Genomic DNA, 26,953 nt, shown 5'->3' with positions numbered 1-26,953 from the left:
TGAACCCTCTTCTATCCCCCCCCTTCTTTTGTCCCTTTACCAGCTGGCTTTCATTGAGGGAGTATGAAATTAAGATGGCAAGGCCAGCTTCTTCCTCTCCTTGTTGAGCAGGGAGGATACCTTCATTAATTAACCTGAAAATTGGTTTCAGCTGAAGTAACACCTGTGATTCAGAGATTACTCTTAGCTTCTAAAACACACATCTAAGGGAAATATCAGTAACTAATTTGTAGTTTGGACTTCACAAAGTATAGAAATGCCTGTTCCTCTTCTCATTAGGACTTCTTATTTATTTTTCCTATCTATTTAAAGTCAGACATTTTCTCTTTGGGATTTACTGCCACGAATAGCTGTCCGTTTTTTATTCCCACCAGCTGTGCATTTGAGTAGCACACAGCAAAGTTTATGAATCACTTCTCCTTGACAGATCGTAACGATTGCAATATTCTGCCACATAGCCACCAGCAGCAAGTGAATGATATTAGCACCTAACTCTCCAGAAAACTCTGTTCAGTAATTAAACATTAAACCTCTGATGCCTATCATCATTCAGTGCCAAGACCCTTTACAGAACAGGTTTGCTATATTCAGGTAATGATATTAGAGATGATAATTTATTCTAGAAATGTAGCTATCTGGGAAGAATGAATTTGCTGAAATCAGAATTCCATTTATAAGCTGGCTTTTCAGGACTTTTCTCCTAATTCTGACATTTACCATGCAGGAATATTTACTTAGTTAAAAAATCCTCTGAATGTAGGATAATTGACGAAGAGTGATGAAAAGAACAATATTTAAAACCGTGGCACCAGTAGCAGTGCATGATATAATGCAGAAATCTGCTTCCATTCAGTAAGGACAAATGATCCAGCAGCACTTCAAGCGCTGGGCACAGTTTCCAAGTTAATCTGTCACTGCTTTGGTGGCAATGTGAAATTAAGATCAACTCGCTGGCTAACAAAGCAGCTCAGGAAACTTCTTATAAAAATTCAAACTTATAACAAATATAGTCTGTTTTCCTCAGTACATATACATAGCTTATTTAATATTATTGTGATGAGAAATAATAAGGATAACCCTCAAAGAAATTGATAGTTGTGTGTTGTTTGGTCGCAGCCACAGTTCCTGCTCACCAGCTAAAGCATTCACTGTTAGTAATTGTCTGTTTTACCAAAAAAAAGGGGCAAAAAAAAAGGTAAAACAGTCTTAAAATGATCTTGCAGATATCTTAAGCTCAGAGTTGCAAAATCAGGCACATAGAAGGTTGCTCATTGCCAGAAACAGGGTGGTGTGTGCAGCCTGAATTTGCCCGGTCTCTTAGGGGACGACGCAGTGCCCAAGCGGCCAGAGCGTGTCCTGGTCCCCTCGTTCCCCTGGGGGCGTGGGGCTCTTCTCCCACCTCTCCACCGCAGTGGTTCTGCAGTGTTCAGTACACACCCTCTGCTCATCTGTCCAGTCCTAATGCTCATTTTCCTTGTTCATTTTCTAACATTTCTTCCTACTCTGACTTCCAGGCTTTTTCCTTGTCTGCCTATGTGGGGGGTTGTTTATTTATTTCCTATTTTTCCCCCCTTCCTTTCTCAATAGTTTTCAGACTCCTTATAGTTACTGGGACCTTTAAGTCCATCTCTTTCTCTCTCTACTCTCTCTGTTAGGTCCATCTTTCTGTCCTCTTGCTCCTTGCACCTTCGTGTTGTTCTCTGCCACCGTCTCCCTGACTGACAGCTTTCCACTCCCCATCTCCTCATCCCCCCTCAGTGCTTTCTTGATCTCCTAGCCCTCGATGCTAGGCAGATGCTAGAGTAGTAGGAATGCTCTCTGACTAGCCAGTCGGAGACAAGTCCCAGCCCTTGTTCAAGCTCATTTCAGTGTCCTGTCTCTGCAAGGTAGCATATTTTGGTGGCTTCTGCTGCAGGCCTGGTTCTCATCTCCATGTTGAAATTTGCACAGCAGGATCCTTCGTCTCTGCCTGGCAGGATTTGGAGAGTGCACAGTGTGCAGCAGTTTCTTCTACAGCACTGACATCAGGAGATAATGCAACTGCTGGTGCAGTTGCTTGCTGAGGAAAGGAGCAATGCTGCTCTTGGAGCACATGGAGGCAGGAGCTTGGCCTCTTGGGGTCTTTCCTCTATATCCTGTCATTGCTGCGGAGACGCCTTGCTGGTAACTTCGCCACCAACCCATGTGAGCAGGCTCTAAGTCAAGTCAGTGCAGAGCAGGGTAGGGGGCTAATACCACATCCTAATCATTTTGCTAGTATTTGTTGTCATGTGCGTTGAAAAAATTTGGTGCCAGTGTGGTATTGGTGTATTGTCTGTCATAAACATATGGTTTACAGCGGCCTGGAGCTCCAGGTGCCAGGGGAGAAAGGAAAGGCTCTCCTTGGATCCAGGCAGGCACCCAACTGCAGAGTCTTTGAAAACATGAAATTTTCAAAGTAAAATAAAGCTTTTGTGTATATGAACATAGGGATGGCAAGAAGCGTTTTCCTGATACAGAGTCACTGCACTTCCAAGTGCCTTATCACTGCTGCAAAGCACAGGGTATTCTCATTGTTCAAACAAAACCTTGCTCTGTTTTCTTCAATAGGGACAAAACCAAATATTCCTCCTGTCTGTCTTCCAGACAAAGTGTAAGACAGTTTCCAAAGCAAGACCATGCCAATGCATTTACTGTAAAACGATGACTAGGCAGTCTGGGGATGTTTCTAAGCAAGAAAAACAGGATATTCTAGAAGGCCATATTGGAAAAGGTAAATAATTAGCAGAGGTTTTAGTGCACTGGATGTAAAGACAGATATAAAATTGTCAGACATGTTGACATAGAAAATTATGTATTTATTTTTTCATTCAAATTTTTATCTATTATTTTTTGGAAAACCTGTGGTAGTAGCAGCTAGACTGAAATTAATCTTTATTTACATCTTTAAGAATAAGAATTTTAAAAAAAACTCACTATGAAGAAAATACTTGCATTATTTTTAATGTTTCTGTAAGATACAGGCGAAAACTTAAAATACTGAAAATACAAAGTATCAATGCTGTTGGGTTATAAACAAAAATAAACTTATATTAATAGAAAACTTTAAAACAGACCTAGGAGCTCACATTTCTACAGGAGAAAAAAAAAAAACTTGAAAGAATAATACTGCATCTTATGTAATATGTGATTAAGACAGTTCATTCTTAATAACCAAAAGTGAGTGGTTTGCAAGATGTTAGGCAATTTAATTGCCTGATAGCCAGCTACTGTTTTGAAATACAGCTACTTACATTATTTTTAGAGATCCTTTTGAAGCACTCGAATGTAACAGCAATAATGCCCTACTACATTATTATAAAATCTCTCACCTAATATTTAGAGAACATATTTCAAGTAGGAGTTGCGTTTCAGGCATGGAGAATAAAAAACACATCTGCCTGCAAGCTCTTGTTCTTTCACACCTCTCCCCTTGTCCCTGCATGTTTGAAGGTAACAGTCTGAAATGTTAAACTAAGCAAGTTGAGTCAATGAAGAGCTGTAAAGAAAGTCACTTTTATCACTTGGTATTGCAGTCTGGAGCGTGGTACTACCTCCAGACATGTAGAATACATGACAGTGTAAACTCACAGTTCACCGTAGCAGCACCTCTGTTACAGTTCATCACATGTACCTACACTGACCGAATACATTTGTGTGCAGCCGTGTGTGTCTGTCTAGATCTGTGTATGCATTTTAAGTGGCTTTTGAGTTGTTTTTTTGTTCACATCAAAAAATTATTCATATTGACAGGTTATTATGTATCTGCTGATGCCCCCAAATCTTTGGTCAAAATCATAAGTGAGCTCTCCCAGGGTGGTGATACTGATGAAATGTTTGTTGCAGTAAAATGTTTGTTGCAGTAGCATGTTGTAGGAACTGCTTACTAAGGTGTTGCTTCTGCTAAGGTAATTCATTCCTATTTGTGAACTTTTCTGTATTAAATTAAATTAAACTTTCTCAGGTGTTGTATGTCTCATAACAAGAAGGTTTGGGATCATTCTATGCTCTCAGGTAGAACACAGCAATATTACTGCCTAGGATGACTGTGATGTAGACCTCACTTGAATTTTGGATAGGTCTTTTAACAGCTGTATGTGACTGACCAGTTTTTAGGTCATAGTTTGGATGAAAGTATTTGGTTTTGTCACCAATGCCAAGACTAGAATAAGCATAAGATTATTTAAATGAGCTTTGAAACCTTAATTCATTTGGCAAACTGCTGTAGGGCACAAGAACATGTTAAGGGGAAGAGGCAAGGAAATGCTGAGAGCAATTAGAGAAACCTTTTGACAGTTATTTTCAGTGGATAGAGCCAGCCTCTTGCAGGAAAGAATCTACTGACACTGGTGTCAGTGTCTTGAGGAAGAGTTGTACCGTCAAGATGCAGATGCAGAGTGGAGGGGAAGGCATGTCGGGATACTTGAGGATTACTCGAAATGAAAACAAAATTACCACAGCTGTAAATAAGATTCTTTTCTTCATACCCAGCAGTCTGACTTTTTGAAGTTGCTCAGTATTTTAACACAAAATCTAGTTGCTTGTGCAATCAGCCCTGTGATCTGAATTTTGCCATATGCATATTCATGCATGTGTTTACATATTTGTTTGTTTATTGCATCTGGTACCTCAGTAATGTGTAATTTCTGTTTTTTCCTTTTGTCTGGAGGCCTCTCATATTACATTTAGATTGTATCCTTTATCATCCCAAATTGACATTTATGCTTTTACTGCTATTGTTTGCCTAGCTCCTCTCTGGTATGGATCAACAATTTGTTTTAATCTGTGTCACTTCCCTTATCTCCCTCTACACAGAGATGCAGTCATTTTGCACTAGCGTTACGCCTCCAGAGTTTGTGTTAGCAAGTGCGATGGTTTCCCTCCCCGTCTGAAAGGCTGGGGAGCTTAATTGCCGTGCCAGTTCGTTTAGAGGAACGCATAGACGGCTGTGTGCATGAGACTAGTTTTGACAAAAGCAACGGTGTGCTAGTGCCTATGAATAAATAAATCTGATTTTCATAGAAGAATATTACGGCAATAGATAGGAAGTGGCAGAATGGAAGCACATTACACTTTAGAGACATTATTCCTTGTTCCTAGCAGGGGGCTAAGCCAAGTCCAAGGAGTGCTGCAATACGGCGGGAGGGCATGCTCGTGCTCTTCTTTCTGTGATACTTTGGGTTTACGGCTGTTGTTGTAAACAGTCGTTTTTGCTGTAGTTTTCTGAAATGATGAAATGAGAATTAGGCCAGAAATATGTGGATTTCTAGATGCCTCAAGAAGCTGTTGAGCTTTACATAGCTGCGAAGCTTCCCGTGGGTTTTTTGCTTTCTAATAATCATTTTAACTGTTTGTATTCAATTCCTTCCCGAAACCTGGTTGGTTAAAAAGCTGGGCTGTGGAGTAGTTCTGTATATAAGAAATACTGTCATAATGTGTGTGTAGTGACAGATTTGGAGCTGTAAGCACAGGCTCAAAATGAGGGAGGTTTACGTACTGAGTAATGAATCTCTCTCTTGGAAAGAAGGAATAATGAGAGCAATCAGAGTAGCTGAGCAGAGAGCAGTCATGTAAAAAGTGTTCTGCAATACTCAATAGATCAATTTAGGTATGAAAGCTGAAAATGGGAAGCTAATGAAATAATCAGTGATACAGAAGTGTGGTAACCAGGGTACCTGCCCGGTCCTTTTTTCACGTGTCCCTCTCGACTTTGGTGACCCGGTGCACAGCCCGCAAGGGCCTCGCTGACACTTCTGTTTAGCTTGGGGTAATTTTCATGCACCATGAGTTCACCATTTGTTACAAAATATGATGATAGCATGCAATGCATTCTCAGGAGGAAAGCATGCTGCAGTGTGCTGAGGAACGGGGTGGGGAAAGAAAATGGTTTTGCGTTCATATACATCCCAGAATAAATACTGACTGACTTGCAGACAATAATCACCGGCTCGGTAGGAAACACTGCTGATGAATATGTTTAGGGGAGGAAACCTCTGTGTCAAAATTTGGTAGAGGAATAGGAGATGTATCACAAGGAAGTGCAGTGTGCATTTAAACTGCTTATTGAGCTACTTAGCAGCAATATATATATATTTATTTTTATTTATTTAAGTATATACATATATGTTTTATATATAGATATATATTTTACGTATAGATATATATAAAGACAAACAAAGGTAATATTCATCTGCTTCACCCAACTCTGGTAGCTCTAACTTCATGAAATGTCAACACAACTGAATACATTTTGTGTTTCCTACAGCACAGCATCCTTGTCGGTGACAGCATTTCCTGCTTACGTTTTCTTCCCTTATGTTTTTTTTTTTTTCACATAGCAGCTATTGTTGTTTTTACTTTCAGAAAATAAATACAGTTTGGAAGAGTACATAGTGTTTAGAAGGAAGAATAAAAAGGAAATAGATTTTTCTTTTTTCAGAAGTCTCCTGTTCTGTGGTAGGTGATTGAAAGCATCCCAGCAGGATGCCCACACAAGCCTGACAGTGATGTGCCAGATAGATAGTTCAGGGACCACAAATAAATGGTGGGCTATTTCTAGCTTTTATGAATCATGAGATTCTTTTTTGTTTTTCCATATCCCCTCTTAAAACTGAGGCAGACAGCATGTCTGTCTCTTCCAGTCTTAGCAAATGTGAATAAACAATGCCTGTAGCATTGTCATTCTTTAATTTATGACCTAGAGATGCCTTATTCTGTTTTTAGCATGCAGCATTTCCTTGACCAGCAGTTATATTTGCATTTGCACTGGGCTTCTAATTGCTTGAAGTTACAAAATCAGATGTGTCAGCTAACAATATCTGAAGAATGAATGTGTTATACTTGCATCCGAACTGGCTAGTGTGAATCTTGTGAATTACAAAAAAAAAAAAAAAAAAAAAAAAAAAAAGAAAAGGCAAAAAAGTGTTCCTCTTACAGTGAGGAATTATGAAGTGCTGTAAAAGTGAAGACAGTGTATTATTGTGTATCATTTATGATGGCAATGTAAGTACTTAGGTTGTGCCTAAGCAATAGCCTTTGGTTTTATTTCACTCTGTTGATGCAGCATTGATTTGAGAAACACACACCAATGACTGGCTTGACTCATGAGCGAAAAGAATTATATATACTGCAAAGCAGGTGGATTGATCAGGAAGCTCCAACTCCACTTATACATTCATGTCCAGGCATAAACTGTGCTGATAAGCCAGGCACAGGATTCCTGCCCTTGGAGCTGGGGATATCGCAGTCCCATTGATAACTTGAGGCTCTTGTGGGGTTGAGCCCAAGGGCCCCTGGACCACCAGATCTCTGCTACTCACTGCAGGGCTCGGAGGGCACCAGCCTGGCTCCTGCCATCCCCACTGGGCACTGGCTCCTCACGGGAAAAGCCCCAGCAGTGGCACAGCCAACCATCTGAACCATCTGCAGAGGCGTTTAGTTTGGTGTTATCTCACCAAGAACCTGACCTCTGCACAAAAGATGTCTGCAATCTCTCAAAACACCTCTGCACGCATATGAAATAACTAAGGCTTGGTCAGTGAATCTGGCTGTGCTTGTACCCTGGTAATTGAATTCCCTGCCTACTTGGTTTCAGCAGAGAAATGTGTTGCTGGCTCTGTTTTGGCAGCGGAGGTGATCTCACAACAGAGAAGCCGGGCTGTGACTAAGAGCATGCATGTTCTTCAAGGCGCTTTCATTTTGAATATTAAAGTGCTTGTCTTCACGGGTCCTCTTTCCCCCGTTTGATGCTGAAGGTGTCCAGCTTGCAGTCGCAATGGCAGTGTATCTGACTGGCAGATCTAAAACCAAGTGGCTCTGCTCATGGCTTCCCTTTGTGCCCAGGGAGTCGGGCACAAGCCACCTTCTGGCTCCCCGAGCTTTTGAGAAACCTTCGTTCCTTTATTAGTCCAAGACACGTCACTTCATCAAGCCAAATTCTGCGTTTGCCACCTGATGGTGATATTGCTTATTACAATGAGGGCCTGTTCTCAAGCTCTATAATCAGATACACAGATGTCTCACTAAAGCAGTAGTGTAATCATTCACTGGAGGAGACTACTGCCTTTAAATATTGGCTTCACTCAGCAAAAACATGACCATCAAAAAGGTGTGTCTGCATGCCTTGCAGTTTCTCTAGTTCTTAGTTTTCTGATTGAATCAGTAAGATTTCATAGCTGAGTCCATGTAATGTAAGCCAAGAATAAATTGTGAGGGCACAGTCACTGGGGAAGTGGTAGTCCTGTGGTCCCTGGTACACAGATGTGAACGCAGGGCTCTACAAGATTTTGGGCGAGAAATCTTAGAGAGCAGCAGTGCGTGTGCCCGCTAGGGGCATGCAGTAAGGTCCTTGGTAGTCCTGAGTTTCTTCTGCACCCACCAAGCAGTGAATCGGTTTTGTCGGCAGCAGAGGATGCTGTACATTTCCCATTCTAAATACTAACCTAAGTTTACAGAGAACAATTGTGTTAAATAGACATTTAAAATTATCTTTTTGCTTTTTCGCAACACTAGGCATGAATAAGGCTGAATGGATGTAGGATAGCACATAACACCTTCCCCACAATGTGAGTGAATGATGCAGTATTTCATAACTTGGCGTATTTATGCATGGTAATTCAGGGTATATTGCAAGTCAGCTGTTGATTGTCTTCCACTTCAGTGATAAGGATGCAGCATGCAATCACTTGATGTTAGAACTCTGAAGATATGTTGCATTTTTTTCCTCTCATTGTTACACATGTAGAATGTTATCCTGGAGCATCTACTGCATTGTAATTATTTTCATTGGACTGTTTACAAAAATTCTCCCCTCCACACCTTTTTCTTTTGGCATTCATGTAGGTAGCTTAGTATGAATAGTTATTGGAGGAATTTCAAGTTGCTCTTGCATTTGTCAACACCGAATTCCATCTCCTGTCCTGCCACCTGTTATGTATCTTTACTTCCTTTTGAAGGACCTCACAATATATTTTATTTTCATATATTTTATCAAAGTAAGAATTTTAGACTTAGCAATATTTGATCGTTTTATATTGTCTCAATTCTCAATACCTTCTCTGTTAAGTACTCTCTATTTGACTTCTTTTCGTTTTATAAACATTTTTTAAATAATGATAATGGTTTCTTTCCTGTCTTTTTATTACCTTTTTCTTTCAGCCATCTATTCCTATCATAAATTCCAGATCTATAAGCTTAAGTCTACTTTTTAGTTGGCATTACAACTCCTGTATTGATACGGAAAAGCTTTGTCTCCAAAATCCCCTTTTTCAATTTTTATACGTTAATGCATGTAATATATCTCTGCCTTCTGATATTATTGCTGATTTTAATTACAATCCATAATTCTTAATCTTTGAGCAGCTTAGGCAACTTGTTCTCCAAGTTGTTCAGCATTCTTGGTTTGAAGTATGCATCGGCCCTTTGACATGTTTCTCAAATTATCAGTGGTTCGGCAGCTATGTTGCATGCTCCAGCTTCGTCTCTAACGGATTTTGAATTTCTGTCTTACTGAGTGCTATTTAAAGAATAAAAATTGATTAACTCTGAATCTTAGTATTTAGTAAATAATTTAGTGCCTACTATTTTCTGAAGGCATTAGCATTCAGAATACATAAATGACTGCATCTAGTGTCTTTCCTGTTTCCATGTCTGTATGTGAAGGGAGAAGTAACATTTGAGCAAGTCATTAAGGTTAGCAAATGCAACTGTCACATTACTTGATCATCCTATTGTTTTCTTGTGATTAATCCATTGGCTTGCTCATGTCTGTCAAGTATATGAATTTGCAAACCTGCATTTCTTGGCCTTCTAATACAAAACCTGATGTGGAACCCAGAGTTCCTGCTAGATTCATTTTTCATAATATTTAACCTGATTTATTTGTGATGTGGAACAATCTTGTGCTGTTGCTTGCATGTTTGACCTGTCATTTAGAACTGCTGTCTCACCAGCACAAACAAAATCTACCATTAGCTCTTAGACCATGAATTATTTCTGTTGTTCCAGTCCACAATTTCTCATCATAATGAAACAATGGCAGGGACAAACAACAGAAGTGATTGCATTCTCAGTTTGACACCAGCAGCTGTATTAGACCCTTTGCTTAAGTTTGCATTTAGTTTAACTGTAGAAGCTCTACCTTGAAATACAGTTTGGTAAGCTTAATTATTTTTGTTTGCTTCCTGTAACATTGCAAGATATGTGGAAATGAATCGCAGTAGGGGTTATCATATGCTTTCCTAAAATTTGTAACGTTTATAATGGGTGGATATTGCTTTGCTATGTTATATCATTTGTTTTTCTCTGTTTGGGCTATAATCAAGTACTTTTATTTCTTTCATTTTGACTTTAAGAGCTCTGTCTAGCTTGAATTATTTTATTTATACCGTACTTTGCAGAAATATATTTAATCATCTTCCTGCTTGTTGAGAAGTTTGGATTGAAAGCAGCTCAGTGCCACCAATTTTTGGTGATGCAGGAACATAGAGCACGCTGAAATACAATCCCATTTAATGAATCTCGTTTGTTAGTGAGCGCAGCTCAGACTCACAAGGCATTAAAACTCTCTGCTAATGGCTACACATTCAACAGCGCCGAATTTCACAGTAAGTTTGGCTTTACAACCAGTGCAAGATAGGCACAGCTCTTCCTTGGTGCTTGGGCAGTACTGCTGCTGCCAGTAGTGTCCTGCAACAGCCCGAGCCCTTCCCAGCCACTGTGGGGCTGCAGGATGGCTGCAGGCTTCAGCAGCAAAGCAGGCATGGGGCAGGAGGTGCTTGAGGGGTAGGTCAGGGTCCATGGGGGGGGCACAGACCGCTGGTCCCACAGGATGCTGCAGTGAGCCGGGGCACGAAGCCCCCATCACTCACTGCAGCATCCACAGTTGGAAATCTTGTTCAAATTTCTGGAAGGAAAAATGGAATATGTGCATGTGCAACATACAGAGATATATCATTTCTGGTGAGAAGGGGAGAGGGAAGGAGAAACATGTTTTACCAGAGGGAAGTTTTGTGTATGATTTCTAGGAAACAAAAGAAGTGGAATGGGGTTCTCCCAATGGGGACATGGATGATCCACTGGGAGAGTAGTGAACCAGGTAAATGTTGTTAATCCTCTTCAGAAACACACAGTTGTGATCAAGAAAAATACCGTAGGCTTACGTGGTATTCATCATTTGTCTCATCTAGGCTTTTTTTTTGCGTTCAACCCTCAAGAAAATTTCTTTTACTATCCAATTAGTTTTTATTTTATTTCTGGTGAAGACTAGTGATATTAATTACAAACATAAAAACAAAGATGCAGTACGCTGAAACAAATGGATGCATTTTTATGTTTAGATTAAAACATTACTTGTAATTGTTTACAGTGAAATCTCCTTGCTGTTGCAGTGGTGTTAACAGGGTTATAAACTTTTAAGTCTTTTAAAAGGAAACAGAAGCATATATTATCTTCTAGCTCTGATGTAATCCACCATTAGTTACCCAAATATTGCTGCCTTTACACTGTATCATGTACTTATCAAACATCTACATGACTCCTTAACTATTTCCAAAACAAAAGAGTCATTATTTACCCACTGTGAAAATAGCCTTGTGTTAGTGGTATTAGAAATCATTAGCTCTATTAAGTCCGTTATCAGCTATGCTAGCAGCTGGAAACATCCTGCAGCTCAGGAGGGCTCCAAAATGTTCCCCAGTCATTATATTCTAGATCACTTTGTTTTCTTGTAGGGTGAAAACAGATGATAATCACATTCAGCCACAGGCAAAAATAGAAGCTGACAACACTGGTAGAAAAAGATTTATGAAACTTTTTATTGCTCGGGGCAGTATTTTGTAACAAGATAACAGTGTTGTCCCTTAGAAAGGAGCATGAGTGAACAGTTCAGCTGTGTCTTTCTATCATCTTGGTGTGCCGTGTCTCAAAATGACACAGTTATCACACCATAAATACAGCCCAAAGCATTACAGATGTCTATAAGCAGGATCCATATTAATTGTTAATGCATGAAGAAGAGACAGATCCCCTCGTGTTACCTTAGGAAATAGCAGTCCTTTTTTTTTTTTTTTTTTTTTGAGGAGTATAGAAAATGTGGAAGCATCAGTTTTGTCTTGTCATTGCTTGCTTTGAATGGGGTTGACTCTGAAGATGGTATCATGAAGTGTTGGGGTTAACATAATTCCTTAACGGCCTCTGCTCCGGATGAGGCTGACACTTCAAACAGTACATTTAAGTGACAGGATTAAAACATTTTTTTTTAACATGGCTTAAGACCATAGGTCTTCTTTTTTTCATTAGCAGATGCTTTTTTTTTTTTTTTAAACAAAGACTGCTCTTCAAAAAAGAAAAATAATTTAGGTTTGAAAAAGCTGCAGTGTTGAAAAAAATGATGTGTATAGGAAAATATCTTTTATAATTTACTGTACTATGTGGTTATATCTATTGGCCTACTGCTCCTCTCCTCTCCTCTTGTAATTAATTCTTAGCTTGGTATGTATATATCCCATCATTTTAGAAATCTACCTTGTCTTTGCTTCCCTTTTCTTTGATCAGCTGATGTAAATTAATATGGTACAGATTCAAACTGAATCTGTAAATTTCTCTGCTGTTCGTTTGAAGAGGAGGAATCTGCATTGCTTGAGTTCCTGTCTAGAGCATCATCTGAAGTATTTATAACTATAACCCTAAAAATGTTACAAAACTAGTGGCATGCCATTTCTTTTTATGCAAAATGCACTTCAGTATGACATATCTGGAGCAGCAGGAAAGGCTAAAATGTTTGTTTTGTCAACTGACCAAAGTGAACAAACAGGTACAGAAAGATCAGAGTTTTAAAAGAAATTTCAGTTATTGCATTTTATTACAACCTAAATCAGGTTCTGAAACAGACTGAGATAATGCTATGTAAGAATGTCTGAATTCCTGCCTGGTACAGAACATTTGAGTCTTATGCAAGAATGCAAGTAACAATTTTAAGCAGGATTATTTGTTTAGGAAAAAAAAGCTATTGCATGTTTCTGCTTCTAGCTGTAAAGACACTTCATGCACACAGGGAAATGTGGGATTAAAGGGGATGGCATTAAGGGAGGAAATTGTTTAGCAGTGTTTTACCTAACTGGGAAGTAAGATTGTACAAAATTAAGATGAAGTATCCAGTTTTGCATTTCTGTGTCACCAAAACATTACGGTGTTTAATGATGAATTTTTCAGACACCCCCAGGGCTCTGGCACTGTAACCAGACTGTTAGAGCAGGTCGCTGCTGTATTTGCGTGCATGCTGTTTCCCTCCGTGAAAGTCATTGTGCCAACTTGCTCCTTTTCCCTTCTCTGTCCTGTTCCTTTTCTGTTTTCCACCTCTGGAAGGCTTTCCGTGCCATTCACACTGTGCCATGCCCTGTTGTTTCCAGCGGCACTGCACCATCGCAGCCCCAAGGTGAAATGCCCGCCCCTGCCGCGGGTTGTTGGCCCTGTGCAGCTGGGTGCTGCTCACGGTCAGCATTTCCAGGGGGCCTTCTCCTGAGAAGATCTCAGGCAGCTCGTGAACCTTTCCTTTATCTACAAACCCACATATTGTGGTTGATAAACACAGGCTCTGAAACAGGGCAGGGGGGCGTTTAGGGCTTCAGCTGCCACCCTCACCGCTGCGTTGAGCCTGCAGTAAGCGTTGACGCAGTGTGTGACACCTTTCCTAGGCTCCCCACCTTACCTCATGGCAGTTCCGCACAGCAGCACAGAGCTGCCTGGTGGCTGATGAGGCCACTGTCTGATGTGGTGGCTCCAGAGTGCCATTGAATCGCGGCACCTTTTTTGCCAGAAGCCAGGGAAGTGCAGCTTGCACCAGGCGCAGTTGCACCCAGCGTACACCCACCTTATTCTTCACATGAGTCTTTCTTTGTTACTTGCTCCTAAATTTGACTCTGAGGCTGCTTTAGCAGCAGGTTCCCTCTGTTTGGGGGGTATTTTGCTGCCAAAACATACTTTTAATGAGAGGACCAGCTGTTCTCCCTCAGGACCAAGCTTCCACTCGCCCCTTTAGTTTGCTTCTTAATTGTCTTATCACTGATGAATAATTTAATAATGTTTTTTCTTGAGTATTTCATAAATTTAGAGCTCTGTGGAGTCTCAGTTAATAAAAAGACACTGTACAGCAAAACAGAGTTCACGTCCCCTCCCTTCATTGCACAGCTTGCCATATTACCCTGCATTTGCATCGAAAAACATGCAAGTAAATTGAAATAGTGAAACCGCATCAAGATGTCTTTCAGTATCCTACGCAGATGTATAGTTTGGGTTTTGTTCCAGACTGCTACTTCAGAAAATGCAGAAAATATGCATGGAACTGTCTTTAAGCTTTAATGATGATAGACTTTCGTGCCCTGCAGAGGATAGCTTTGCTCTTATGTTTTTGTTAAAATGTTCTAATTGGACATCAGCTTACAAATGTAATCCTCTCCAATGGGTAGGACTTGTGTTACATATCATTTGCAAAACCTGTGATCAACTATGTTTTTTCTTGTGTGTTGGCTTTTTGTTTTGTTTTTTGAGGCAGTTGCCTAAAAGGTCCTGCAGAAGTATATTGCATTTAGAGATATGGCCAATGTAAAAAATGGAATTGTTTCTCTTTACTGAAATGTATTAGTTAAATACTCTGCATGAGGAAAAACAAACTGTTTGAAATAACAGCTAAATTGAAGTGTGAGTTACTTTCGCTTAGCACCCACTCAAATTAGTTTTCATGTGTTTTACTTTGTTACGACCAGAGAAATGAACATACCAGACAAGGAGGGTCTGTTATAAGGGGGATAAGACCAAGACAGAACCAGGGTACTAGGGTTGGGACACACGATTCAATATTAATTCATTACTCCCTGTGTTTCATTTTGTATGCCTTCAGAATTGTGCTAATATCCATACCTTATGAGGCTTCATTTAGGAAGCACTTTAGGAAAAACACATGGCAGATGTCTTAAAGAACATTAAGTATTATTATTATTTTTATGGTGTGGTTGTAAGTAGTGATCAACCGAGTATATGTAACACTCACTACAGGCATTTTTGACAGATAAGAACTATGTTCTGGGTTTTTAACAATGTACCAGGGTTATTGGTTTTTAAGATCTCTTTCAATACCATGCTTTACTTTTCATTTTAACACCTCTTCTGCCTTCCTACATTTGTGGGAAGTATTTCTGAAAGAAATACTACTTTAAAATAAGATCTTTGCTACCTGGACAGCCATCTGCCTTTGTGAATATGTCAAAGATAATCATAATATTTGAGAGTTGTGTTTGATAAAAGATCATACTTATTCCTGATCTAGGTGCCATATGCATGTACCAACATCAGCGATAACCTTCTCAAGACAGTTTGATTTATTTTTGTCAGAATGAATTTCCTTGTCAGTGAAGTTGCCTAAGTTGATAAATGAGTGTAAATGAAAATCTTTCACACATGCAAATAGGAGCAAAAGTAGTAAAAGTGAATGAATATCTTAATTTAAAACAATTAAAAAAAAATCTTCTGCTGTTATCAGCATAGAGAGTATCAGCTATCTAATGGCAATGCTTTAGCTAGATAAGATTTACTTTTTATATTTGGTTTTGTTTGTTTCTTTATGTGTTAAGTAGGGACACCTAATAAATATCTTGCTACCAAAAACTATAGATACTCCAATTTACTGGTAATAACATAATGATGATAACTTTTACTTAAATTACTATATATTTAGGGAAAAAAATCCTCTTGATTTTGTAATTTCTTGAGCTTGACTCCTCTGTTTCTGAATATTCGTTTTAAAATTTAGTTGATAAATGGCCATGCAGAAAAGCCCAAGTGTCGAGCATAACTCTGTAGCAGCTTTGAAGATTCAATATGACAAGCGTCTTTCTTACATGTCAGTTGAGCAATAGGAAGATCGTGCTGTCATTGTGTCATAGTTTTGATATCAAAACAAAGTAATCTCATTGGGTTTTTCAAATACAGAATTGCAACTTAGTATCCACTAAATTTTTAGTGTCTTGCACAACTGACAGACCCCATATGAAATTAATACTGGAGCTTATTCTTTTTAACGTTTTTTAGAATGTTTTCTATTTACAGACTGAAACAGCCAGTAAACTTCTCATTCATTTAAAAACAAAGATGAATCAAAATGTTAGAGTCTTTCTCGGCGGGTAATAATTATTCTTCTTGCGAATTTTCCTTATGTGAAATACAGATTAACTGATAGATTAGCAACAAACTTGAAGGCAGTGACATCTGAACAAGACTGAATGAGCTTGGCGGTGTCCATGTTAGTGCTTTGTGCTGGAGCAGTGCTGCAGTTCTGAAGTGACCCCTTTGGCTGCTTACCTTAGGCAGTGATGGGATGGCTTACTGGGAAATGTTGGCTTGCACAAACATGATTTCTTCCAGGGAAAACTGATTAGAAGCTTTGATGCAAATGTGCATCCCCTTCTAATGGGGACATGAGAGCTGCAAACAGTGACCGTCCCTTGAGATTGCTTCAGACCACATGGACAGTGGGAACTCTTGATCGAAACGAACCAAACTAAATCCAGTCCAGAATTAGAGCCTGACAGCATCCAAACAGCATACAGTGTAGAAGAGGGGTTCTAGGATCTTCTATTCTGACCTACTGACTAGTTTATATTGTGGCAAATTACCTGCTAATATACATGTAACCTATACATATAACACGTAATCATCAAGGAGCTTCCTTCTTATGCAGAAGACTTACCATGCTCTTCTAAGAGCTCTTAAGAAATAGTTTCTTTTTCCTTCATTCCTGCTGACTTCTGCCTTGCCCCTATGTCTCAAAGCAGCAGACTTTGACTTACTGTGGAATCATCCTTATCTCCTTTTCTTCTCCGTCATGGTTTTACAAGCCAATGTCAGCATCTAAAAGTTTTGCCCTTGGTCTGTGGGTTTTCTGAAACTCATCTCTCGCGTTATAGCTTTAACTGCCATGAACCTTTTCTGTCCAAGGGATTTAAGCAATCCACACATGCTTGTGAGCAGAGATTTCAAACATAGATTTTGATTACTTGTCCTCCTTCAGTAAAGCTGTTAGCAATTTTTGCAGGGTGGCAGATGTTTATCCAGAGGTTTTGGTCAAACTGCAGTCTTGGCACCTAACTAGTATCTAGTATCTCCTATGACTTTAGTTGGATAAATATCATAGTCATCCTTTTTTCTTGCTTTTAAATTCTTTTTAGTACTGCTGCTGTCATTACTGTGAATGCAGCACTGCACCCAAGAGCTGTTTTTCTCTCTTTTTTTTTTTGCCATACAAATTCAGTATTGTGGTGGTCTAAGACACTCTGAAGGGCTGTTCTGTGGGGCCCCGCGCAGCCCCAGGGTTGTAGAAGAGGTGCCAGGGGTCTCACCCTGAAAGCCAGTCACATCAGGTGTATCTTGGTAAGTTGTGTCCCAGCTGCAGCACCCAATGACAAAGACTGATTAGTTTCCTAGCTGAGGTTCTCTAGTATTGATTTTTTCTGTTTTTCCACGTCTGACTTTGTGATTTTTTCCTACACACACTAAAATCTTCAATTAAAAACTTTTATATGAACTTCTAGCTTAATAAGTTGGCTCATTTACTGCTGAGTTATAAGCTGTGGGAAGGCTTTCATATACCACCTCATGATGCCTTTCATTTGTACTCATTAACTCATTGGTTTCATCTTCTGAATGACAGAACCTGTTGTCTGTGGTAGCTGAGGTTAAACTCTCAAGTACCTTGAAAAGTCAGGGAACTTCTGTAGGACTTTTTAGTCCAATGGTTTGTGACTTTCTTTTTTGTCCCACACCAACTAATAAAGAGTTAGAGCCCCATTCCAGTGGCTTTGGAAGACACACTAGTCATGCAGTGCTTGCAGCTTGCTGTTCCCTACAGGAGGCAAGGAAGTGCTTGTTTCTTACTTGTAGTCATTTGTATTTTACCTGCTTTTAAAAAGAGAAATAACCTATTGAAATCTAATTCAATGCAACATACACATTGTATTATATTTGCTTTTGTTTACTACAGCATCATGCACCATTCTTATACTTTTCCATATAGTTTACACCATTTATTCTTACCTGCTCTACATTTTGTGAAACAGATTGACCAGAGAGCACATAACTGTGGCTTCCCCAGAGCTGTGAAACTGAACTGTCCTGGGGGACTTCCCCAGGAACCTTGCACGTACTGGTGTCAGTGTGTCTTCATGTTTTAATGTTCCACATAGAATCAGTGTTTACTTCCACCATTTGATTACCAGATAGTTCAGTCTAAAAGAAAAAAGGTATTTAATTATTATTTTGGTGCTTTTTTTGGGCTGACAAAGTAATACTGTAAATATTTCTGAAAAAAAAATTCTTTAACCCAGAAAAAACAGTGCAAGAGCATTGTACAAATTTCTCATATCAGATCTTGTCTTACATAGTTACTTTTAGTAACTTATTTTCAGAGACTTTCTCTTTTTTTATTAATATTTCAGGTGTAATAAATAATTTTCAGATTATTTTGGAAATACTATATTATTACTGCATAATATGTTCTGTGAAGTTTCTGAAATGGTCAAAATAATGAATTGCATTAAAACATCTGTGACTAGCGTTTCTTTTACACCCTTGGAAAACAGCTTTGTGTGCTAGCTAACTGGGTTATATAAAATCCAAAGTACTGCTGTAATAGCTTTGGGGATGACTTTATTGCACCTGACTCCAGATTCGCAATGAATTGGTAATTACGGTACAATTAGTTATGTCACTAGGAAAATGTTCAGGCTCCCCCTTGGACCATCCAGAGAAACAGCCATTTTCAAGCTATACTCCTGTCAGGAAGATGTCACCAAGCTTACACTGCTGGCCAAAAACTTCTGCTCAGAAGTTTCTGTATGTTGTTCAGAAAAATGTCTGTTTCCAGTTTCTCTTTGTGTGATTTTCGGTATATCAAATTGAGTTTGCTTTGGAGGGTGTTTGTGTAAGACTAGATAGGGTTCAACTCCTTCCATTCTGAAGAACCAAGCATACAAAGCAAACTTTAGCATTCTGGACTTCGTGTTCTATGGCAATGGTTAACTTTTTATCAGTTAGAAATATATACGTATGCTTTTCTTTTTAGTTCTTCTTACATCAGTGCCCTCTTCAGGCAGCAGTCAGGCATCTAGGCTAAAGAAGATAAATGCACCCTTGGTCTCTCTGAAATATGTTTTATATGTGTTTCATTATTGGAAAATTAAACGAGAAGCTTGATGGGGAAATGCATGGATTTTATTTATTATTTTTTTTTTAATTGGAAAGATGACTCTAACTTCTCTGTGACTCATTCTTCTGATATGTAAAGCGGGAAATAGCACGCCTACTTATGTATGTATATATATGTAAATACGTAAAGCTATCACGGGATACCGAGTCTACGTAAAGCATTATTATTAAAGCAATGTGTTTTGCCATTGACTAGCCATTGTTTTATGCAGCCGGCTCACCTCATGCAGTGAGGTAACGCATATTTAAGTGATGTATTTAAGCAAATATAATTAGTACATCGTATCGGAGTACTATTTTGTAGGGCAGTGTTTTTAAACCTTTCTGTAGGTGACACTTACTTGAGAAAACTGTCTATTTGTAGTCCATCAGGTTAGACTCTGGTGAAGGGTCCCTCATCGTTGTCTTCTCCCGCACGAGCATGCACGCTGCTTTTTCACAGTCATCCCACCCATCTGGTGCAAACACCAAGTCTGTCATCCCTTTGGCTCCTGCAGCGCTGAGCACAAGCTGGTGTTCTTGCTTCTGCTGGCTGGCCGTGGCTGCGGGCCCTTGGACAACTGCTCTGAGCTTCACAGCACCTCCGATGGCAGGAGTGTGATGGAGTAGCAGCCGTGCTCTGTGTACACAGCAAGGACTCCGGTCTGGCCAAGTTAATTTGGTTGCTGCTGCTTCTGCCTCCCGTGTGATGAACTTGTGCCCCGCAGGCTGGGAGCTGCAGCTACAAAGCATTTTACCGGCTCATGCTGCAGTAGTATCTGATCGCCTTGTGAGTGGTAAGGTAATTTACCTTCAACACTCCTGCGCAGGATATGGATAAAGAAGCAGATAGATAACAAGTGATTCATCTGCAATTGCTCAAGGGATGCCTCAGTCAGCATAGGATATAGAAACTATGACAAAGTCCCAGACTAATACTTCAGCCATTAAACCACCTCTCCTCTTTTCTGTGGTTATCTGGCTGTTGTGGGCCACCAAGGGGGTTTGGGGGGGTTTGTTGTTTGTTTTGTTTCTTTTTTTTGCCACAGGAACATTTAATTTTTGATTCTAATATTGTGCTGAGGAGATGGCTGCAGTGCACTGGCAGACACTGATAAGTGACTCACAATTTCTAGCACGCATTTACTGAATTTTCAGTTTGAAATGTACAGTCTGGGATGACAGCCAGTCATTCAAGCTATTCTTGCCTCAAACACTGTAAAAACATGTGGACAAAAGAAGGAACGCCTGGCAAACGGTTTGGTTTTACAGCAAGCAAGAGAGTTAATGACATCTATGGTTATAAGCAAGATAGCTTGCTTCTTTCCAGCATATGTTGAAAACATTTTGAGAATATTGAGATTCCATTTAAACTTTGGCCTTGCATGAAATAGTTCTTCTGTTTGCTTGAATTCTCTGAATTGAGTCATACACAGCTTATACCAGATTCCACATTGCTGTAAGAAGCCCTGGTCCTAGGCTGCAAGACTGATGTCCTGGGTGTGAGCTGGCCGAGGAGAGGCTGCTCCCTACAACACTGCGTTCTGCTCCTGGGCACTTCAGTGCTTCTCTTTCTCCCTGGCTGAGTAACGTGATCTGCCTTTGAAGATGATTTTAGCTTGGAAGGTAGCCCTGTGGTTCTGTGAAAAACCTGTTACTCATTGTGATAGCAGATGATGTGGTTTTCTTGAGAAAACAGTGTGGTAGAGTTATTTGAATAAAGAATTAGGAGTGCTAAAGACTAGGTTTCTAATGCTGACTAACAAGGATTTGTGTGGTTCTAGTTTATTCATTTTATCTTTCAGTGCATCGACTTCATTCTCTTGTTATGTTCAATGTTTGTATTGGTTAGGTATAAGCTGCATCATTGTTCATTTCAGAAAAATAATGTGTATATATATATATATATTTAGTTCTTTTGTGGAAAGGATTGAGGATATGTTTGTGCGTCTCTTTAGCATTTAATCATTACATGGAGGATAATGCAGCACAGCTAAGATAGAATCTCCATTACTTTTTTGAGGTAGTATTGACAAAGAACATGGATGGAGGAAAGAGATTGCTCAGCGCCGATTAGGGATGCTGCTCATCCTGCTAGGAGTTGGATCTCTGCAGTGGGAGACTCACTTGTTCTGCTCAGTTCCTTGTGTTGTGTGCATTTAGTGAGTGTGTTAAGTGAGTGCACCGAAGAGTTGGAAGAACTTGGAAATTGATGTGACCACGTTGAAGCAGGCCCGAAGTGTCACTTAGTGTGCTAGGCAACATCCGATCTGCAACAAAGGCCAAGAAGTAGCATTTAGAGGTGCATACTCAGGAGCACACAGCCATCGCTGTTGTACCTGTAACCCTGTGACAGCCAAGTGCTTTTCCTGCTCACATCTGGGGGCTTTTCCTGCTGGGTGGTGTTCCGCGGCCCGTGTCAGAACAGGCCAGTGTTGTGGCGATGCAGTGGCTCTGCCCCACACAGCACTGGAGGCCCCTCTGCCTTCCCAGTACTGTCTTATTGTTTTTACGTTAAGGATAAAAGTGCCGTTCTGCCTCTTTCTTAGCTGAATGTTACCTCTGTGCTAGCTAGCTTGATTTGTTTAATTGTTTTCTTGAATAAAACAACAGAGCAGAGCTTTTTTTTTTCCTACACTTTTAGCATTTTGGTTCTGATTAAACCCAAATAGCTTGTGCTTACTTCAAAGTTATTTAGATCAGACTTTGTATTCTCAGATTACTTAATTAGAAAATAATTTATCTTCAGTTAGCTTCTAACTTGCACATGTTAAATGAAAAGCTGGTATTCTTAACTACAGCAAGATCTCTGCAGAATTGTATGTTGATTGTATGGTCATCAGGACCTGATTTTTCAGAAGCAGTCATTTAATATGTACTAAAATTCATTAGAATTAGGTATCTTTGTCTATTTGTGGATTTAAATCACAGTTGGGAAAAAAAAAAAAAAAAAAAAGGGCAGAAACCAAAATATGGAGGGTACTGATGTTTTAGATTTCCAGTTGTGATTTTCTTTGTGTTTTTAAGAGACTTCTTAAGCCTTAAATGTTGGAGAATGGATAGTGTATTCTGGTGAAACCTCTAATTAATGTAATAATTCAGAAACAGCATAATTTCCTCAGCATTTTTCCCCAGGCAAATATTGGCAGCTGCTATATTAAAAAATAAAATCTCTTTCGTGATGTGAAAAGCTAGATGTGCTCCATCAGGTCACTTACTGTCTTTAAGCTCCCAAATACCAAAGCAATCAGCAAGAGGCCACAGAGCATGTCATATGGCAAGATACGTTGTGCCAGCCCTTCATGCTGCTGAGCTTTTATTACAGGACAAGTGATTTACTCCTCTGAACTTCTGAGCTTAACAGATTTCCAGGTACTGCTACTGAAGTTTTATTCTAGGCAAAGATGCTCACAAAGAAGCGCTTAGATGTTCAGATGTGAATCCAGTTTTATATCCATGGCAAGTTCAGTGGTGTTCATTTTCTGCTTTTTATTTATTTAAACAAATTTACGAAGAAGCAGCATATTAAGATTTTAACTCTCGTATATACATAGGAGTGTGTCTGCATGTTTCCTTGTTAGTATTTATATAGATATTAGATTTTGTGTTTTAATATGTATATAAGCTATGCAATATCTATATAACTTTGATATTGGTATTTGATTTTTATTCTCTGTTAATTGCTACATTCATCTTGTGCCAGATGTTCTGAGGTTTTGCAGCTGTGGTATATGTTCAGTTACTTCTACAAAGTTTATTTTGTGTGGTACGTTTTATATACTGTAGCTTGAATTATATATGGTAGCTATATATATGGTAGCATATGTATGGTAGCTTGAATTCTGTTCTTTCTTCTTTAGTTTTACAGAAATTGTACGGTAATAAGAGTGCACAGAGTTGTCTCACTTCTAAGAAGAGCCTTACGTAGTTGCAAGATTCAGAGTCTGTGTATAGCTGGCACTGCAGTGCCTCTCAGAACAAAACTTTTTTGTTCAACGTTTCCCTATTTATCCTCCAAAAGGAGAGGCTGAATTAAAAGTGAGCTGAGAAGATACGGAGCACACGTCTTTTAAAGTAGTTTTTCACACAAGGGCACACGTCTGTATTTTATCACTCATGAAGATCAATTTATTGAAATCCAAATCGACATGCTTTGTTTAAAGCCAGAACACAGACTTTAGAAGCGTAATTCCACTTAAGCTTCTATGCGTGTGGATATTGTCCAAACACATTTTCTTCCTGCTGTGTCTTACTCCACATGCTGTTTGGAAATGGCACAGGACCTAGCGTAGATTAGACATTTGATGTTTTAGGAGGTCCAAACGGGGCTTTTAAATGTTAACTTTGCTGGGCCAAACAGTCTCTTCCAAGCTTGTGGAAGAAATAGCCAAAGCAAGGACAGTAGGATGGCCAGGCCATGTGATGGCCCAAAATTTCAGGCTGTGTCCATGAAAGGCTTCTTTATGTTTAAAATAGGTGAATACCACAGGATGAGCATTCAGGCAAAAAGACTTTCAAGAAAGGTAAAGAAACTTCCGTGCAGATTGCAAGCAGTATATGAAGTATCCAGAATTTATTGTCATTCCCTTCTTAAAGTGTCTTGTCACAGGCCGACTTCTTGCCTTGTGCAAGTCCTGGTGAAACCTGTGTTTTCTTCTTCTTCTCCGGCATGTGCCTTTCCAGGCCCACAGAGCCATTTGAGAAGATGGAAGATCTCTCTTGGCATAGCCTCATGCAGGGGAGCCCGGCGGGCGCAGGCCAGGGGCCCCGCTGCTGTGGGGCAGGCGGCGGGTGCGTGGCTGTGCTGGGCTGCAGGGAGGCAGCCGGGGCCTTGCCGGGGCCTTCTCCCCTCTCAGACACCTCTCCTGATCCTGGGAGGGGTTTGGGTCCTAACTTCAGGAATCGGAGCCTGAAATTTGGCACCTATTTCAGTTCCTGGCTGTGTGGCCTGATTATCGCATGGGGTTAGTCCCACCCTTGAACAATAATTTTCCATGTTTTATTTTTTAAATATTGGCTTTAATTAATGTACAGTTAATTGAACATTTGAACAGTTTTTCTATACTTCATTGTTTCAAATGAAAATAGATCAGTCTAGCTGCAAGTGTTTTCTCCTCATGAAGCTTTCTTTTATTGTTTGATTCATTAAGTATAGAATGTGCTTCAGTTTCTAAAAACAAACATACATCATTATAATTTTGCTGATATTACTTTTTCTGATTATAGTTCACTAGAAAACTACAACTTGATATAATGACTAAAGCGTGCGGTTCGTAATCCACTTAGTATCTGTTTTTAATCATCTTTTGTGTTTTTTTATTAAAACTAAGTTATTGCAACATATGGAACTACATTTAAACATATTTACCATTCTGTGTTTATTTAGAAAAGTGACTATGCTAGAAAGATACCTCCTTATCCTATTTTCTACGCATGTTCTTTTTAATTTAATCCACTTGCCTTTATTGATTAGCAGAATTTATTTTCATTATCCATGCAAACTCAAAGAATGAGAAAAGTGTATAGCCTTCCTTATCTCCCCAAAACATCTCCTGTCATTTTTCAATGAAAGTGGTTGAAGGACTAGCATAATTTTCAGATCTTGATGTGTGTTTGTGGCATTGCTAAATACAAAAGAACAGGCCAAATCCTGGTCACATGTAAGAACATGAAAGATACCATCATTGCATTGTGCTGTCTTTTCAAATTTTGAGCTTAATCTTTCGCTGGCACGAATACTGTTCCTTTGAAGCTGATGGGTAAACTAACAGTGAGTGAAAGCAGATTGAGATCTCTGATTAGGCTTTATAGAAGCATAAAGACCATATTCTCAAAAGCTATTTTTAATGCATTAAGGTTCACCTTCTTCAACTCCATGATAAAAACAGGGAGGAAAACATTCCTCCAGGTTGATGCACAGAACGGTTGAGCTTGACTGCTGTCCTGTTTCCTCCACCAAGAAGCCTTTTTCCAGAGAAAGACCAGTCTTTGAGAATATTGCAACTATACAGCCTCTAAATGCTGTTTGTATCTCTACTTGCTAATAATCTGTGATCTGATTTAACTTTGTTTTAGTAGCTACACATCCAAAAGGCACACAGGCGTAGTTTCCTGGTTGCAGGTGGTTTCTTCTTGTTGTTGTTGTGTGGTGTTTTTTTTCTAGTCAATCGTCTCTTGGAAGTGCTGAAGAGAATAATACCTTCAACACAGTTGTGATTTATTTTTTTCTCCATTTCAGGCCCCTCAAACCATCACAGCCAGTCAACACTGAGGCCACCTCTTCCTCCTCCTCACAACCACTCGCTGTCCCACCATCACTCTTCCGCCAACTCCCTCAACAGGAACTCTCTCACAAACCGCCGCAACCAGATCCACGCGCCTGCTCCCGCACCCAACGACCTGGCCACCACTCCCGAGTCCGTGCAGCTCCAGGACAGCTGGGTGCTCAACAGCAACGTGCCACTCGAGACCAGGTGGGTCGTGGGGCTGGGAGTCCTGGGGTGCTGACATCCTGCAGCACACAGAGAAAACCACTTGACTACTGAGGAGAGGGGTTTTAATCCGCCTTGGGTCAGCGATGTGTTTGGCTGATACAACAGGGAGAGTTCCTCACATCAGAATATGTACAATACACATACTCTGATTTGCTTTGCATTGAAAGACAGGGAGGTGGACATCTTTCTGTCATTTCTCTGTCCTATTTTAAAGCATTTATTATTCATTTGGACAGTTCTTGTCTACTCAGCTAATGGCGCTAGAGTAGTATATCTTGCTCACAGGCTCAGGGAGAACTTGCGTATAAGTCATATTGACTGTGTCGCTGGAAAATTATGCATTTTGCCATTCCTGAGGTCACAAACAGAGTCCCATTTGCAATTATGCATTTTGGGAGACTTGAGAAACAATCCCAGATTCAAGACTGACAGTACTGTAATTTTCATTTATATTTCATCCAGTATGCAAGCTCATTTTAATCTCTTCTGTACGTGTTAACAGCCTGATGCCCATGGGGCAAACAGTTGCATATAAATTAAAAGGTGCAGCACTTCAGTCAGTCAAATGAATAAGTGCGTGCCTGGCAGGCTGTGGTTCTCTGTATTCTCGTTTGTGGTCATCTGGGGTGGGTGATGTATTTAACTTGCGCTTTGAATAGGAGAGCTGATCTCCCAGAATTTAAAATCAGCCATTGTGGGGCTGTTTGCAGGAACATGTGTTTGTGTCCTTGTTCACAGACACGAAGCAGAGTCCTTCTGTGATTGTCAGAGCAGGCTGGGCATTCACATGACACATGACGGCGCTGAAATTTGTATGTCTGAGGCTGCCCCTCTTGCTAATATGCTAGAAAGTTACTGAATTCTAGCAAATTCAGTTAAAAAAAAATGTGAAAAATAAGGTTGCAGTAGGAATCTGTTCTTGCTTGCCTGGGGAGATAGATGGATATAAAAACAGGGAACACAGGTAGAGCAGCTGGACTGTGTGTAACAGTCTCCTGCAATGGTTATAGCTGTTTTGTTGTCACAGTTTCTCGGTTGTTATGTTTCAGTCGCAGCCTTCAGGGAATTCAAGGTTGCTCTACCAGATTACACAAACAGTAGCCAGGCATGGTGTGGTTACCTCTCTGAGCAGTCTCAGCCCAGTCCTTTGAGTCTGATTACAGACTGACTTTTGGTTTGGAGCTGGGGAGACGCTGGTGCAGCTGTACTGA

General features: G+C 39.8%; 1 protein-coding gene across 3 annotated transcripts in view; it reads left to right on the top strand.

The window, feature by feature from the left end:
• TENM2 (teneurin transmembrane protein 2) overlaps window positions 1-26,953 on the top strand; it is a 1,590,996-nt gene that overhangs the window by 1,392,109 nt on the left and 171,934 nt on the right. For all 3 annotated transcript variants that reach the window (XM_040574031.1, XM_040574032.1, XM_040574033.1), the window contains one exon: window positions 25,487-25,721. In XM_040574031.1, the coding sequence (XP_040429965.1) occupies window positions 25,487-25,721 (235 nt within the window). The remainder of the gene's footprint in view (window positions 1-25,486; window positions 25,722-26,953) is intronic.

The sequence above is a fragment of the Cygnus olor genome, chromosome 14 (assembly GCF_009769625.2).
Source record: "Cygnus olor isolate bCygOlo1 chromosome 14, bCygOlo1.pri.v2, whole genome shotgun sequence".
Lineage (NCBI taxonomy): Eukaryota > Metazoa > Chordata > Aves > Anseriformes > Anatidae > Cygnus > Cygnus olor.
This window is presented reverse-complemented; position numbering and strand designations above follow the sequence as displayed.